Raw genomic sequence first — 18518 nt, 5'->3', positions numbered from 1 at the left:
CCTGGAGGCAATGCTTTCCACTGTAAGTTGGTTGGCGAGGAGAGTTCCGGGGTGCACAATTGCGTGGTCCCATATGATCCCACGAAAGGTGTGGCGGGGGGCTATTTCTATTCCTGCTTTGAATCAGTCTGTTAGAAAGCTTAATAACAAAGTGAGTAGGTTGTTCCGTTCCAGGACATTGCATTCTATTCCGCATGGCTGTATTAATGATGACAGTATGTATTTGGGGGATGGTGTGCATTTGTCTCGGGTGGGGAATGAGTTACTCATAGGAGACTTCTTAGCATGGTTGAAAACGTTAAAACATGACCTTTAGGTAGGAGCTTTGTGGGGGGTCCGGATAGCCGGTCAACTATCCGGCCTGTGGCGGTAAGGTCATGATCGGTGAGCAGTAATTTGAAGATCCCTATGAGTGGGCGTCACCCAACACGGATGGGAGCGCTCGGGAGAGGTGGCCTTTGGCCCCTCAACGGGGAGGCGGTCCCTTCTAAGGATGGGTCGCCGAAAGAAAAGGAAAGGCGGTCAAGGCCCCTTCCTGTGTAGGAGGGGTTACAGCCCCCTCCTGGGGAATTTCCCGGGGCCAGTGACGTCTGCGACGGCAGATGTGGTAAGTTGTGTGGGTTTGGGGGGAGGTCTACGCTACCTTCTAGATAACTCACACGAGTCCTCGAACGACCTTTAAGTGGCGTCGAGTTTATTGGGGCCCCCGTCAAGTCAAGGGAAATTGGTAGTTGCACTTGAGCTATGCCTTAGTGCTGTCGCCCCTCCCAAGTGGGGGGGGGGTATTTCTGGTTAGGGATCTTGACACCGGTTACGACCTTGCCGTTGGCCCTTAAACGTTAGGATGTACAATTTCAAAATTTCAAGAAAATGTTTTGTAGGTTGTTAGTTCGGCTAGGAGAACCTCTGTATTAGAGAATCTGTTAAGGTTAGCCAAACATCGCAATGTGGTAATGAAATTGTACATTAATATGAAACTGTTTAATGTTTTAATTTTGTTTTAATAAATACGGCCGGGGAGGGTCACTCCCTCCCTCTTCCAAAAACTTCAAGAACTGTTTCCGGTTTCCCTCCTTTGGGGATTGTGTTGAGAGGGGGTGGCGGGTATCTCAGCCATATTCATGGCCGGCCGCAGGCCGGCGTACTTTCAGTTTCCCAGAACGGCTTCTCCTCACCTAATTAGGGGAGGAGAAGCCCTTTGATGTGCTTCACACCAATGCGCCTCAGTCATTCCTCTTGTTTGTATTTGCTTCCAGACTCCACGATCTGCTCATGTGCACAAGACGCTTTACACATTACACTCATCTGCCTGAAGTGGGAGTTTTAAACAAGCAAAGCTGGTCCTTCTGTACTTGCAGTTTCACTTCTAATGTGTGTTGTTATTTATCATGATTTTTAGCTGAGGTGTATCGCGCTCGTTCATGAGTTTGATCTTTTCATACTGTGAAATGTTTTCTAAGTTGTATTTGATTGTCTTACCACTGGAGGTCTCCCTGTGATACATTTAGCCTCTGACACATGCAACGCCACTCAACCATGCAACGCTACTCAACCATGCAACGCTACTCAACCATGCAACGCTACTCAACCATGCAACGCCACTCAACCATGCAACGCCACTCAACCATGCAACGCCACTCAACCATGCAACGCCACTCAACCATGCAACGCCACTCAACCATGCAACGCCACTCAACCATGCAACGCCACTCAACCATGCAACGCCACTCAACCATGCAACGCCACTCAACCATGCAACGCCACTCAACCATGCAACGCCACTCAACCATGCAACGCCACTCAACCATGCAACGCCACTCAACCATGCAACGCCACTCAACCATGCAACGCCACTCAACCATGCAACGCCACTCAACCATGCAACGCCACTCAACCACGCAACGCCACTCAACCACGCAACGCCACTCAACCACGCAACGCCACTCAACCACGCAACGCCACTCAACCACGCAACGCCACTCAACCACGCAACGCCACTCAACCACGCAACGCCACTCAACCACGCAACGCCACTCAACCACGCAACGCCACTCAACCACGCAACGCCACTCAACCACGCAACGCCACTCAACCACGCAACGCCACTCAACCACGCAACGCCACTCAACCACGCAACGCCACTCAACCACGCAACGCCACTCAACCACGCAACGCCACTCAGCCACGCAACGCCCCTCAGCCACGCAACGCCCCTCAGCCACGCAACGCCCCTCAGCCACGCAACGCCCCTCAGCCACGCAACGCCCCTCAGCCACGCAACGCCCCTCAGCCACGCAACGCCCCTCAGCCACGCAACGCCACTCAACCACGCAACGCCACTCAGCCACGCAACGCCCCTCAGCCACGCAACGCCCCTCAGCCACGCAACGCCCCTCAGCCACGCAAAGCCCCTCAGCCACGCAACGCCCCTCAGCCACGCAACGCCCCTCAGCCACGCAACGCCCCTCAGCCACGCAACGCCCCTCAGCCACGCAACGCCCCTCAGCCACGCAACGCCCCTCAGCCACGCAACGCCCCTCAGCCACGCAACGCCCCTCAGCCACGCAACGCCCCTCAGCCACGCAACGCCCCTCAGCCACGCAACGCCCCTCAGCCACGCAACGCCCCTCAGCCACGCAACGCCCCTCAGCCACGCAACGCCCCTCAGCCACGCAACGCCCCTCAGCCACGCAACGCCCCTCAGCCACGCAACGCCCCTCAGCCACGCAACGCCACTCAGCCACGCAGTGCCACTTTCACACACACTGTGCAGTGCACAATAGGTCTCGCAGTAGGAAAGTTGGAGATATTGGTTTTTTAAATGACAAAGCCCTTTATGTTTTTAACATGCAAAATAAAAGGCATTGTTATTTGCAATTGTAATAGCTCCAACTTTCCTACTGCAAGACCTATTGGCAACGCCAGTGCTTGTTGCTTTTTTGCTGCAAACTTCTTTTATTACAAGTTGGCTAAAACTAGCTGTGGGGGGACATGGGGGCCAGGAAACCTGATTCTGGCTGGTCGTCCTGCATCTAAAGCATGTCATTCTGTTTTATTCCCCCTAATTGGGTTTAACTATAACACTTAATTACCAGACCTTTATTCTACTGGTTTCCACCCGATTCTGGGAAGAAGTCTACCAACATTAACCTAATGTCTACAGAGGCAGAGTGATTTTAGCGCTGGTTTGGGGGTGTAACTGAGGCTGGGAGGGGTGTCCTCGGCTATGGTCTGCAAAACCATTGTCTGCTCCCCACGTTTTGCTGGAGTGGCAGTTGTCCGTCTGCTCCTCTTTGTGCTTGGTTTTTACCAGGTACATATCTGCACCTAGTAAAGCCCAGCCTGATTTTTCAGGACCCTGTGATGTCTGGTCCAAAATAGTTCCCTAGGGTTATGGCTCCTCCTTCCTTATGACGAGGGCCGTAATGTGAAGAATAGGTTTATTTAAGCAGGTATATCATCACTTGCTTTGGTTTGCTATATACATTTAGAACTCGTGCAATCTATTTATTCCAATCTCGGAAATATTGAGTTTTTTAATTTTTAATTGGCTAGTATAAAAAAGAATTGAGTTATTGTCACGTTTTCAAAGTGGATAGAAATGGGTTTGAAGCATTTCAAAAATGGACATGGGGTGGTGCTAGATGGCTATTGTTTTACTGGATAAAAAACAGTTCTGTTGGGGGCCTGTTGGTGTCTAGTGATGTTGAAAAAGTTCTGCTTGAGAAAAGAACAATGACTACCATAATAACTGGAACCCTATATATAATTTATATTCCCGGTTTTATGGTATTTATTTTTTTAACATTTCCGTCTGTATTTGTCCATATTTCTTTTTTGGCCATCCTATTGGTATTTATCCATGTTTATTTTGTATTTTGTGAATAAATGAATTGGTAAAATTGTATAGTTCCACATTTATTTAACTTAGAAACACACTCTTACTTTGCATGTGATCTTGTGGCAAATTAAGCAGCCAAACATAACAAAACACTAAATCCATATATAAATATTAGCATTATACTACAAATATGTGTGAACATATGACTGTATTAAGGAAATCTCATCCCGTTTTTAACGCTCCATGCTGTCTAATCAGCTCAGCTTGTGACTTTGAATTAGTAAGACAACATTTAGAGCCCCTCCCAAGAAGACACATTTTCAATTCTTTCCACTCTTAAAAATAAATACAGACATGAAATATACTGTTTTCTGTCTGTATTTATCCGTAAAAAAACTGTAAATGCAGAAAACCGGGGCCTTCTATATAATGAGGCTAAGGAAACTTAAAATTCTGAGAAAGTTTGTCATGAAAAGGATATGTTTTACAACAAGGGGTGGTGAGGGACAGAGTCTCTGAATTAAGCAGAAAGCTCTCACCCAGTCAAGAGATCAGGGCTAGATCCAACACCGTTTTTTAGCTCACTGCACCATCCCAGTTTCAGAACCTGGCTGTATGCAAATTAGTCTGTTCCTGTCCCAGTGCATGATGGGAACAGGGCAAACCAAACTACAAAAGCCAATTCTTACACTGGGAAGGAAACAAGCTCCCGGGGACCGGTTTCTGGCATTACAGCCGTCTTCGGCCCGGTTTGCTTGAATCCTGATGGTGCAATGAGCAAGGGTCTCACATCTGAGAATACCCTTCCACGCTTAGGGTGGACAAAAAATTTTACAACAAGGGGTGGTGAGGGACAGAGTCTCTGAAGAAGCTGAAATGCCAGAAACCGGTCCCCGGTAGCTTGTCTCCTTTCTGGTAAAGAATTGGCTTGGTAGTTTAGTCTGCCCTGTTCCCATGATGCACTGGGCCAGGGACAGACTGATTTGCATATAGCCAGGTTCTGAGCTGGGATGGGGCAGTGAGATAAATAACGGTGATGGATCAAGCCCTGATCTTTGGACTGGGTAAGAGTGGTCTGCTCAATTCAGACACTCTGTTCATCACCACCCCCTTTTGTAAATCGATTTTGGCCACTATAGGTGTGGCAGGGTATACTCAGACATGAGTCCCTTTCTCACTGCTCCATCAGGATTCAAGCAAGCCGGGCCGAAGAGGCTGAAATGCCAGAAACCGGTCCCCGGTAGCTTGTCTCCTTTCTGGTAAAGAATTGGCTTGGTAGTTTAGTCTGCCCTGTTCCCATGATGCACTGGGCCAGGGACAGACTGATTTGCATATAGCCAGGTTCTGAGCTGGGATGGGGCAGTGAGATAAATAACGGTGATGGATCAAGCCCTGATCTTTGGACTGGGTAAGAGTGGTCTGCTCAATTCAGACACTCTGTTCATCACCACCCCCTTTTGTAAATCGATTTTGGCCACTATAGGTGTGGCAGGGTATACTCAGACATGAGTCCCTTTCTCACTGCTCCATCAGGATTCAAGCAAGCCGGGCCGAAGAGGCTGAAATGCCAGAAACCGGTCCCCGGTAGCTTGTCTCCTTTCTGGTAAAGAATTGGCTTGGTAGTTTAGTCTGCCCTGTTCCCATGATGCACTGGGCCAGGGACAGACTGATTTGCATATAGCCAGGTTCTGAGCTGGGATGGGGCAGTGAGATAAATAACGGTGATGGATCAAGCCCTGATCTTTGGACTGGGTAAGAGTGGTCTGCTCAATTCAGACACTCTGTTCATCACCACCCCCTTTTGTAAATCGATTTTGGCCACTATAGGTGTGGCAGGGTATACTCAGACATGAGTCCCTTTCTCACTGCTCCATCAGGATTCAAGCAAGCCGGGCCGAAGAGGCTGAAATGCCAGAAACCGGTCCCCGGTAGCTTGTCTCCTTTCTGGTAAAGAATTGGCTTGGTAGTTTAGTCTGCCCTGTTCCCATGATGCACTGGGCCAGGGACAGACTGATTTGCATATAGCCAGGTTCTGAGCTGGGATGGGGCAGTGAGATAAATAACGGTGATGGATCAAGCCCTGATCTTTGGACTGGGTAAGAGTGGTCTGCTCAATTCAGACACTCTGTTCATCACCACCCCCTTTTGTAAATCGATTTTGGCCACTATAGGTGTGGCAGGGTATACTCAGACATGAGTCCCTTTCTCACTGCTCCATCAGGATTCAAGCAAGCCGGGCCGAAGAGGCTGAAATGCCAGAAACCGGTCCCCGGTAGCTTGTCTCCTTTCTGGTAAAGAATTGGCTTGGTAGTTTAGTCTGCCCTGTTCCCATGATGCACTGGGCCAGGGACAGACTGATTTGCATATAGCCAGGTTCTGAGCTGGGATGGGGCAGTGAGATAAATAACGGTGATGGATCAAGCCCTGATCTTTGGACTGGGTAAGAGTGGTCTGCTCAATTCAGACACTCTGTTCATCACCACCCCCTTTTGTAAATCGATGAAAAGGATATGGATTTGATCCAGAAATGTTTTCCACGTTTACTTTGGAGTGGGTTTGACTTGGTATTTATGTACTTGTTGGATCTTAAAGCCACATGTTTGTTGGTGACCTCCTACAAGTTGTGCTAGAATAAATATACATTGAGTTTGAGCATAGAAGATTTGTTTAACACCTATTTTAATTGTTCACCATTTTGGAAATAGTTTTATGTTTTTAAATTTGAAAGCTAATTTTGATAAGCATATCTTTATTGGTCCATCACCTCTAGTCTAACTCAAGAAGAGCAGCTTAAGGCTCGACAAGAGGCTGGAGCCTTGGTGTCTCCAATGAACATAAACGCTGGGGATAGCAAGGAAGTGGATATCTTGCAGATGTTGACTAAGGCCAAAGATGAATACACTAAGGTGAGTTTTGCTTTATATGTAACATGTTTGGTCACTTACATACATATTTAGTTATTCATAATAATTCTCTCTTCATTCCAAGTAAGTCTAGTGCTGAGGTCTAACCAGTCTGCAGGTCCTCATAGTACAATATGCAGTACTGTAATTTCTCTATACAAACGCACACTGTTTTCTCACAAATAGTTTCTTGTTATTAGTTTCTGTTGTCACCCTCGAATTCCCATGAATTGTTCTGCTGTTTCAGTCTCTGGTTGTTTGTTGTGTGCTGGCTGAGCACCAAGATATATATTGGGTATCATTAGTTGCGCTTTATAAAGTTATGTTCGAGGCATGTGGGCTGCTGAATTCATATCTGTGCATAGATCGCCGCCTAGTGTTGGGTCCGGATGATTGCACATTGTTGTCCTGGAAGAGTCTTCGAAGTATAACGAGATAGGTGGCTCCTCCCCTGGACTACAGTGCGCATGGGCATCGACTCCATCCCCAGATTGTTTTTTTCCGCCATTGGGTTCGGATGTGTTTCGGTTCCCTCTGTCGGAATCGATAGTTGTTTAACTTTCCTTACTTGAGACCAAAAGGTCTTTAGGATCTCGCGTCGGTATTGTTATCGGTCGGGTTGTTTATTCATCGGCTCCGATCAACTGCTGCCCTTCCGCGTGCTGTCGGCGCGGACGGGCCTACACGACGCTCCAGACTACTTCAACATGGAACGATGTCCATTTAAGAGGTGCCCAGTGTGTGCCTCAAAGTACCCGCACATCGACGTGCACCCAGTGTGCAACAAGTGCTTGTCGCCGGACCACGACGAGGCCAAGTGTATGGCCTGCTCCAAGTTCCGGTCGAAGAAGACTCTCAAGTTACGCCGGGCCGCAAGACTGCAGGCCCAGAGTTCGGCACCCCCACCAGCAAACATCTTTGAAGAGGATGTTGAAGACGACACCATCCTAAATGTTTCGGACTCTAACCCGGCGTCGGAGGGCGAGGAAGACTACGACGCGGGAGACGAAGAGTTCGAGGAAGTCGTCGAGGAGGTAGGGGACGACGACGGGTCCATTGCCACCGTGGAGGATAGCTCAGAGGAGGAGCATCCTCAGACTGACTCCGGGGTCAAACCCCATCATAAGGCCCAGGTCGAGGGATCACCTTCGGGCCTTATCCAAGACCTCAATACTCGTCCCACGGCCCCGCCTCTTGGCCCGGCCACGGACATTGGTGATGCGCCACTCCCGGTCCAGAAACCGAAAGTGAAGCCGTCGGGGTCAACACCATCAGGATCGAAACCGAAAGTGCAAGTCGCACTGGTTGGGTCAAAGGCGCCGGAGACCTCGGCGCCGAAGAAATCCAAAACGGCTGTCGAGCCCAAGAGCCACGCCAAAATGGCCGATCCGAAGACCACGGTGCCGAAGCCTAAGGCTAGGACCCCCGACGCGGCGGCGTCGACGCCGAAGCTGGTCGACGCTCTAAAGAGTCGCGTCGACGCCAAAAAGGTCGATGACCATAAGAAGGCCCCGAAGAAGCGTCAGGACGACCCCAAGCCTATGACTGCACCAATCCCAGTCGAGAAAGCAAAGGCAGGTGCCGCGTCTGCTCCGAAGACGGCTGCTTTGGTCGCCGACCCAAATCCGGACTCGCTCGAGCCGATCCGGCCCTCCCCATCCCTCACCAAGAAGGTCTCGGAGTCCCTGCAGCGGATTCGGGAGGAAGCCGCGGCGACCGAGCCAAAGGACGCTGTGCCGCACAAGCCTCCACAGAAGCCGGCAAAGGCGCAGAAGCCGATTCACTTCACGCTACCGCCGAGAACGGCGCCGAAGGCCTTCGCTCTGAAACATGGGGCCGGGGTGCCTTTAAAGCTGGTTTCAACGCCGAAGGCATCATTGGTGGTGCCGAAGACACGGCATCAACCACTGGCAGACGAGGAGCGTCGAGAGGTCATCATCGACGCCAACACAGGCAAGCTCTCTCTCCTCAAGAGGAAAATCACCCCGGAGCCTGCGTTGGAACATTTCCATATTCCCCTTAAAAAGAAGTTGGACTCTGCCGGTGCATCTGCCCCTATGGAGCCGACATCTCCACAGGGTCTGGACCTCTCAGCCACTCACTCTAACGCTGGGGAGGGTGACGGAGACGAGGAGGACGAGTATAATTATCCAGCATACTCGGACCCAGAGGATGTCCATGAGCCATGGTCTGCAGGAGGCGACCCCGAGGACCCTCAGTCAGGACACGAGCCGCAGCTTTTTGCTGCAAAAACTTCACCAACGGAGGACTCTGCAGCCTTCAATGCTTTGATTGAAAGAGCTGCGGCCAACCATGATGTCGACCTCCACGCCGACCCAGTGGATGTCGATTTTCTTTTTGACACTTTCTCAGTGGCTGAAAAGACCGTCAAGACATTGCCAATGCTCAAGGGTGTGCTAAAGCATGCGCCAGAGGTTTTCAAGGAGCCCACCCGGGCAAGAGTCATCAATCCTCGCATTGATAAGAAATACAAGGCAGCGCCCACTGACCCAACATACATCAAGGGACAGTTGCCACTGGACTCTTTGGTTGTCTCCAACGCACGTAAACGAGCCAATTCACAGACCACGGGTGATGCTCCTCCCCCTGACAAAGAATCAAAAGTGTTTGCGCAGCAATACGTTTCCCTGATGCCTCAGGCAGCCAATATATGGCGCATATCAAACACGCAGGCGCTACTTGCACGCTACGATAGGGTACACTATGACACCCTAGAAACACTTCTACAGCACTTGCCAGATCAGTATAAGGAGGGTGCGGAAATGCTGATTCAGGAGGGTAAACTAATTTCCAATGCCTCCATCAAGTGTGCTCTAGATGTGGCTGATACCGCCTCGCGAGCGATAAATACTAGCGTTCTGCTGCGCCGGCATGCATGGCTCAGAATATCAGGCTTTAAACCAGACATTCAGACCACCATCCTCAACCAAACAGTAAATCCAGACCACCTGTTTGGACCTGAAGTAGATGCCACACTCGAAAAGATGAAGAAGGACACTGACACCGCTAAATCTATGGGTGCCCTTCAGTCCCAGCAGTTTCGGGGTGGTTCCTTTCGCCGCTCCAATAACAGAGGCACCTCAAGGGGTCAAGCGTCACAATCCACACAATTCTATAAGACTAACACCCAAATCTCATATACCAACAAGGGTAGGGGTGGATACCGTGGCAACAACGTCAAGGGCAGAGGACGTGGAAATAACAGCTCCAGGTCCTCCACCGCCAGCAAACAGTGACGCCTTGTCACTGCCCCCCGACCACACAACACCGGTCGGGGGGAGACTCCAGCAGTTCCTGCCCGTGTGGAGGTCCATCACCACGGACAGGTGGGTCAAATCTCTTATTCAGTACGGTTATTGTCTGGAACTCACTTCCATCCCACCAAACATACCTCCAAAGAACCGTCCTATGTCCGGCGAGCACTTGCACTTGTTGCAGCAAGAAGTTCAGGTCATGCTGCAAAAAGGGGCAATAGAGCTCGTTCCACTGCAGGAAAGGGGAACAGGGGTTTACTCCCTGTACTTTCTAATCCCAAAGAAGGACGGATCTCTCAGGCCCATCCTGGACCTCAGACCTCTCAACATGTACATTCTGTCAGAGCATTTTCATATGCTTACTCTGCAACAGGTTCTCCCACTGCTTCAGCAAGGGGACTTCCTGGCAACTCTGGACCTCAAGGATGCATATTTTCACATTCCCCTGCATCCTTCACACAGAAAGTATCTAAGGTTCACCATTCAAGACCAGCACTACCAGTTCAAGGTTCTGCCCTTTGGGGTCACCACGGCGCCCAGGGTCTTCACAAAGTGCCTGGTGACAGTGGCGGCGCATCTAAGACGTCAGAACATCCACGTATACCCCTATCTGGACGACTGGCTCATTCAAGCAAAGTCGCACAGACAGTGCGCCGACCACGTGTCCCAAACCATTCACCTTCTGCACGATCTGGGATTCTCACTGAATTACCCAAAGTCCCATCTCCAGTCCGCTCACATACGGCAGTATCTGGGCGCGACCATAAACACTCTGGTGGCTACAGCACAGCCAAATTCAGTGAGGATCAACAGCATTCTATCGCTGATTCAAAAATTCAGACCTCAACACTCACTTCCAGCACGAGTGTTCATGCAGTTGATCGGCATGATGGCCTCCTGCATCTCCATTGTCCCGCACGCGAGACTACATATGTGCCCGCTTCAGGAGTTCTTAGCACGTCAGTGGACTCAGGCTCATGGGCAATTGAAAGACCTAGTGTTGGTGAGCGGTCGGGCATACAACTCTCTGCATTGGTGGAATCCACAAAACCTTTGCAAAGGCCGACCGTTCCAGGAGCCTGTGCCACAGATTATCCTGACAACGGACGCTTCTCTCCAGGGTTGGGGAGCGCATGTACTCCACTACACAGTGCAGGGACTATGGACACTACAGCAAAAGAAGATGCACATCAATGTGTTGGAACTGATGGCAATCTTCATGGCCTTAAAGGCGTTCAAAGTACATCTGTGCAACAAGGTCGTGTTGATCCGGACGGACAACATGACGGCCATGTACTACATTCAGAAACAGGGAGGGACACACTCTCCACAGCTGTCTCATCTGGCTCAGAGCATGTGGAAGTGGGCCATTCAGAGGAACATCTTTCTCATGGCAGAACACCTCCCAGGCAAGGACAACCAGATGGCGGACCTGCTCAGCAGGCACAGCCACCAGATGCACGAGTGGGAGATACACCCATCAGTACTCCAGCCGTACTTTCAGACATGGGGTCATCCAGAAATAGACCTGTTCGCCACAAGGGAGAACGCAAAATGCCAAAGCTTCGCCGCCAGGTTCCCACACCCGCAATCGCAGGGCAATGCGATATGGATGAACTGGTCAGGCAAATTTGCGTACGCTTTTCCCCCAGCACCCCTGATACCGCTGGTGGCATGCAAGCTCAGGCAACACTCGATGACCCTCATCCTGGTTGCTCCAACGTGGGCTCGCCAACCATGGTACACCATGTTTCTGGAACTGTCCGTGGTACCGCATCAAAGGCTTCGCCTCACACCCAGCCTTCTGACGCAGAACCATGGCGACATTCAGCACCCAGATCCGCAACAGCTCAACCTGGCGATCTGGCTCCTGAAGTCCTAGAGTTTGGCTACCTTAACCTTCCTCCGAATTGCATGGACATCATTCGGGAGGCAAGAAAGCCCACTACTAGAGCCTGTTATGCGGCCAAATGGAAGCGGTTTGTCATTTATTGTGCAAACCACAACATCAATCCACTAGATGCTTCCATTCAGAACATCATCTGTTACCTGTTTCATCTGTACCAGTGTAATTTGGCATATACTTCCATCCGCATTCACCTGTCTGCGATGGCCGCATACCTCCAAAATAGACAGCACCTTTCACTTTTCAAGGTGCCTGCTATCAAAGCTTTTCTGGAAGGACTCAAAAGGGTCATTCCACCACGGACCCCTCCAGCTCCAGAATGGAACCTCAATGTGGTTCTTACAAGGCTGATGGGTCTTCCCTTTGAGCCACTACATTCCTGCGAACTTCAATTCTTGACTTGGAAGGTGGCTTTCCTAGTAGCAATTACATCGCTACGGAGGGTTAGTGAGCTGCAGGCCCTCACAATTCAGGAGCCTTTCTTCCAGGTTCATGCTAACAGGGTAGTGCTCTGCACTAACCCTAAATTTCTACCCAAGGTTGTGTCTCAATTCCACATAAACCAAACAATTGAGTTGCCAGTGTTTTTCCAAAATCCTGAGTCACTGGCAGAGCGGATGCTCCACACCCTTGACGTCAAAAGGGCACTAATGTATTACATTGACAGAACCAAGGATTTTAGAAAGACTAAGCAGCTTTTCGTTGCCTTTGCGTCACACCACAAAGGTAACGCTATTTCCAAGGCTGGTATTGCTAGGTGGATCGTGAAATGTATTCAGATCTGTTATGCAAAAGCTAAACGCACTCTTACAATTCCACCAAGAGCCCACTCCACCAGAAAGTTGGGGGCCTCTATGGCCTTCCTTGGAAACATTCCCTTAGAGGACATATGTAGAGCAGCCACATGGTCTACCACACATACATTTACAAAACATTACTGTGTAGACGTGCACTCTAAACAGCAGGCAGCTGAAGGGCAGGCTGTTCTCAAGACACTTTTCCAAACTGCTGCAGCTGGCACGGGCGGCCGCCGCTAATGGAGGGACTGCTATGTATTCTATGCACAGATATGAATTCAGCAGCCCACATGCCTCGAACTGCAAATGCTACTTACCAGTATGCATCTGTTCTTGGCATGTAGGGCTGCTGACATTCATATCGCCCGCCCTCCTCCCCGGCGCCTGTAGCAGCTGCAGTATTTATATGCATTTCATGCCATGGTCATCACTCACAAAGTTCACTCCATCTCGGCCACAATGGCTAAAAACAATCTGGGGATGGAGTCGATGCCCATGCGCACTGTAGTCCAGGGGAGGAGCCACCTATCTCGTGATACTTCGAAGACTCTTCCAGGGCAACAATGTGCAATCATCCGGACCCAACACTAGGCGGCGATCTATGCACAGATATGAATGTCAGCAGCCCTACATGCCAAGAACAGATGCATACTGGTAAGTAGCATTTGCAATTAACATAACAGCAGATTCATCACTTCCCTCCTGTCTCTCCGTTTTGTGGCTTGACTGCTATTTTAATCATATAGAAAGGTCCCAAGTCAGAGATCTGCAAACTGGTACCAACAATTATTAATGCTCCTTGTCTGGGGATGTGGATAGAGTTGAGCAAGAAGCTGAAGCTGCACTGTGATGGCACTTATGTGAGGCTCCGCTCTGTCACTTTGTGGTGGTATGGATCAGCCCAGCACCACCTACTGGTTTGTGGTAGTATTGTTAAAGTCCCCCAGATTCAGTCTGGCACCTGGGGAATTTTATAAAGGTGAGAAATCTGCGGTTACATATAGTATCCACCAGAAAGAGCATTACTGAAGATAAGTAACTTGGTTATCGTGGACAAAAATACACAAGAAAGTCCTTCACTCCTAGACAAACTGAAATTATCTCTAGAAAGAAATAAAAATGACTTTAATATAGGGAGGAATGCAAATAGGCATAAGTAAAATATTTTTGAAGTACGTAGTCACTCATGGAAGAGTTGTCTAATGCAAAGCAAACTGTTTCTCATTAAAATGGCTACAGGACAAGGAGATTTAGTCCAGGTTAATAATATGCCAACAACCCACCATGTTCTTCCCCTTGTAAGTGGAAGACAATGGATTCAAATTGGAAAACCTTTCCACTCATTTGATTCCATCTTACCCAGTTTGTTGTGAAAAATTAGCCTCCTTGGTAACCGAGAGAAAATTGTCAAACTCTCCTGCTTCATCCTGGTGTTTAAAGACCTTTCTTTATGGCTTTCAGCTGCTAATTTACTCTGTAGTATCAACAGCTGGATTGGTCTTGGTCCCACTACTTATGGATTTATGCCTATGCTCAGAAAACAACAGGTTTTCTTCACAGATGTGGACAAGACTTGCTTTATTCAAAATTTTCCATGTACAGCAAGCTGGTGGAAGCGTGGTCGTCCAAGAATAGTGACATTTCATCAAGGTTATCAGTAATAATGCAGGAGAACAAGGACTTTGTGTAGTAAAATTGAACCTGTAGTCCCATTTTGTTGTACAAAATCGGTCTTTGATTTGTGATGTAATTTAATTGGACACTTGTAAAGCGCAACTGTCACTCCGAGGACCATCATGGTGCTATGCGGATCCCTGAGTTGGAACAAAACTGGGTAGCTGCAGGAGAGGAATCTGAGCTAGAGAAGTGTTCTGCATAAGGTGTCAGAGGCCATAACGTTTTTAGGGCCTTCCTGAAAAGTGTTTCAGACTGGTTAGGGAGTTGGTTCCACGCTTTAGAGCCTATCACTGTGAGCGATTGTGCTCCTTTTGAGACCTACCTAAATGCTGGGGGTTTTAACAGGTTTGCTTTAGAGGATCTAAGACTCCGGGATGGTATGTAACACGTAAATCTAGCTCGGAGGTATTGTGCTCCTGAGGAGGGAAATATTCTGAAGGTGGTTATCAGAATCTTAAACAGAACTCTTTTATCGATAGGCAGCGAGTGTAGTGTTTCTAGGGCCGCCAATGCAAGATGACCTCCTGGGCCATTTCAGCACTAGACGTACTGCTGCGTGTTGGACCATTTGGAGTTTGTGTAAGACTAACTTGTTGGCCCCTGCATTAAGGCTGGCGCAGTAGTTAAATCTAGACGTGATTAGGTACACAGCAGCTGCCTGCCTGGCTGAAATGGAAATTAACACCATACACAGGGTCTGGGCTTACTGGCAATAAGGACAAGCCTCACCAGAACAATGATAAACCAAGAAAAATACCAATATTGCCACGTTATTTGAATACTGGATCTCGAGTGATCTCTCGAATGACTGAATTAAGCAGTGATTCTCAATGAACCATGTTTCAGACTGAATCGGTTTTATTTAATTTTAAACTTAGATGCATGTATCAATTCAATATGCAATTTTTGTTTTTTGATTCAGGGAACATTTCTTCAGTTCCACAATGAGCACAGATTTGAAACAATTAACAATAAGTACAAACAATAATTAGACAGCAAAATCACAACTAACACTCGTCATTCATACCACACAAAACAATCAAAATATAATGCACTTATTTACAATCTATACAATATCACAATTGAAATACAGACACAGCATTGGAAATCAGTAAGTACACAACGTTATTATTTTCTGAAATAATCAAAGGTTCCTAATGCTGAATGGAAGAGGTCTACGCGTTTCGATAACCCCTGGTTATGGGGAAATCTCATCAGGACCGTGTGCCTGTGAATGGAGAACGAGATTCGATCAGAAGGGAGGACAAAAACCAACTTCCTCACAACGCTACAGTGGGAGAAGAGAAAACTAATCATACCTCTTAGTAGCTGGCTTTGCTTTTGTGGGTATCACTGTTGGATAAAAAATGAGGTGGATTTTAAACCTCTAAAGTGAAAATGCCAGAGAGGCAATTATTCAGTCTCAACAAGAACATTCACTCGTGTCTACTTACATCGTGTTACGCCTACTGTGGCCGTTTGTTGAACTGGAAAAGGTCGGGTTGATGGGGGTGGCTGGGGGGTAGAGGAAATGGCTTTAAAACTTTTGTTTAGGGGGGGCGAGCAACTCTGTTTCTTTTTGTTATTGTTTAAAAGGAGGAGACTTACTGTTGTTTGTTAAGCGCAGGGAGTTCATATGTATCACAATTTCAGTTGAGCGAATCAGTAGCGTGCTCCGGTTTTCCTGTAAGTGAAATGGAGCAGGTATCAGGTATCCGGATTGAATGAAAAGATCGCCGAACTAACGGTGGTTAACTGGCTTGTGTTAGCGTTTTACCTGTAAGCGTCGTGTCCGCTGTCTAAATCAGGGGGTCTGCGCTCATCGATCTCTGTTCAGTAAGTTCAGAGACCGGCACCTTCCAGTCGGTAACTTTGCTCTCGCGTTCAGTTGGGTTTAAACTCACTTCCTGGTTACCCGGGGATTATGGGGATTGTAGTTCTTTTGCCCGTTACCATGGAAACGGGCAGCTTTTGAAGTCTGGAGTGTATGGGGCCGTAGGTCTCGGTCTCTCAGGGAAACAGCAGTCTGAATCTCGGTCTTTTCATTATCATTAGCCTATTAGAGGCGATAGAGCTCGGAGAGTTCATTGAGACCGTTTATAGCAGAGTTGAATTTAACAATTAACATTGCTTCCGTGTGTGACAGTTTCTCTTCCATGTCACCACCTCTGGGGTCTTTCTCAATTTTCGCAATTACTGTCCATCTTAGCTCGTCAACGGTATGTTTGTGATTGATCCAGTGATTAACCAATGGGGCCGTTAGCACATTCTTTTTAATGCGTGATTTGTGCTGGGTTATGCGACATCTCACCTCTTGACTTGTTTTGCCGATGTAAATTTTGTCACAGGGGCATTTGATTCCATATACGACGAACTTGGATTTACAATTTGTAAATTTGTCATGTTTCCACGATATCTGTTTGTGCTGGAACAGATTTCCTTCCTCAGTACTGGCACAGCAGATACAAGAGCCACATCTATGATGTCCTTGGATCGGTGGTAATCCAAGCATAGTACTGATTGTTGGTATGCTCGGTTTGACTGCTGCTCGAACTAGATGATTGGCTACGCTTTGGTCCTTTTTGAAGGCAAATAATGGTTTATCTTTAAGTGTCTCATCGATGTTTTCCACTAGATGCCAATTTTGCAGAATTGTTTTTTTGAAATCATTTGAATTTGAGCAGAATGTAGAGACACAAACCATCCTATTTTGGGGTGGTTTGACCTTATTCGTTAAAAGTGTATCTCGGGGGATCCACCATACTCTTTTCATCGTTCTTCGGAGAAGTTTTAAAGGGTAGCCTCTTTGGGAAAGTTTTTCAGTCAAGTTAGCAGCATGTAGCATATATGCGTCCTTGAAATAGCAATTTCTCTTGATCCGCAAGTATTGCGAAAAAGGAAGATTCTCTTTCAGATTCCGTGGGTGGCTGCTGTTAAAGTGCAGTGCCTTGTTTCTGTCCGTCAGTTTTTTGTACAGTGTTGTGACCAGACCGTCATCTGTCGGGTACACTTCGACATCGAGGAATGCCATTTTAATTTTGGAATAGTTAATGGTGAATTTGATTTCCTCCGTCCTCGCATTTAACCATTGGTGAAATTCCTTTAGTTCGTCTTCCGTCCCCTTCCATGTCATAAAAACATCGTCGATATATCGACTCCAACTTGTGATCTTTTCTATGAATGGGTTCGACTGGTACACAAACTTTTCTTCAAATAATGCCATGAAAAGTATGGCTAACTCCGGTGCAAAGGGGCAACCCATGGCTACCCCACTTATTTGAAAAAAGAAGTCTCCATTGAAGTTGAAGAAGTTCTTTTTTAATGCTAGTGTGGCTAGTTGCAGAATGAATTCCGTTGGTACTCTGGTAGGTCTTGGTCGTTGATCTAGAAAAAACTGTATTGCATCCAGTCCATCGCTCTGGGGGATCTGGGTGTACAGTGAGCATACATCCATCGTGACTAAGTAGTCTTCATTTTGGTTGAATGGTATAGTTGGTAGTTTGTTCATAAAATCAGTTGTATCTCTAAGAAAAGATTTTACTTCTGTCATGAAAGGTTTCAGAAAAAAGTCTACTCGAGATCCAGTATTCAAATAACGTGGCAATATTGGTATTTTTCTTGGTTTATCATTGGCTGAAATGGAAAGCAGATCAAAAACATTTCATGATATGGAAGTAGGTTCCCGCAACTGCCAGTGATTGAAGGATAGAGTGGCATCGAATTTAATTCCCAGATTTCTGACCACTTTCACTATGTTTGGAGGAGAGGGAGTGTCAGCTGGCCACCATATATTGGGAGAGAAGGTGTTCTTTTGTCCTAGTGGTAGTATTTCTGTATTTTCAGAGTTGCACTTTAGATGGTTGGTTTTCATCCATTGGAAGGTAGCAGTGAGACATGAGCGTGTGCGGTGTTTTGATCCAGGACCAGGTTTAATTGCGTATCGTCTGCATATGTGATGGTCTCTATGTTGAAGGACGATATCAGACTGATCAACAGGGCCGTGTAGGCCTTAAAGAGCCTTGGGCTAAGGATGGACCCCTGAGGGACACCGGAGAGCAGAGGTTTTTCTTTTGACCAAGGGTGATGACTTGTTTGCGTTTCTGCAATAACCCTTTAAGC

General features: G+C 47.9%; 1 protein-coding gene across 2 annotated transcripts in view; it reads left to right on the top strand.

Moving 5' to 3' along the window:
- Positions 1–18518, top strand: part of LOC147668216 (mRNA-decapping enzyme 1B-like) — a 261966-nt gene that overhangs the window by 108203 nt on the left and 135245 nt on the right. For both annotated transcript variants that reach the window (XM_086948698.1, XM_086948699.1), the window contains exon 5: positions 6612–6747. In XM_086948698.1, coding sequence (XP_086804824.1) covers positions 6612–6747 — 136 coding nt within the window. The remainder of the gene's footprint in view (positions 1–6611; positions 6748–18518) is intronic.

Source organism: Lissotriton vulgaris, unplaced genomic scaffold (assembly GCF_964263255.1).
Source record: "Lissotriton vulgaris unplaced genomic scaffold, aLisVul1.2 SCAFFOLD_214, whole genome shotgun sequence".
Taxonomy (NCBI): Eukaryota; Metazoa; Chordata; class Amphibia; order Caudata; family Salamandridae; genus Lissotriton; species Lissotriton vulgaris.
Note: the sequence above shows the minus strand (reverse complement) of the source record. Positions and strands in the feature narration are given on the sequence as shown.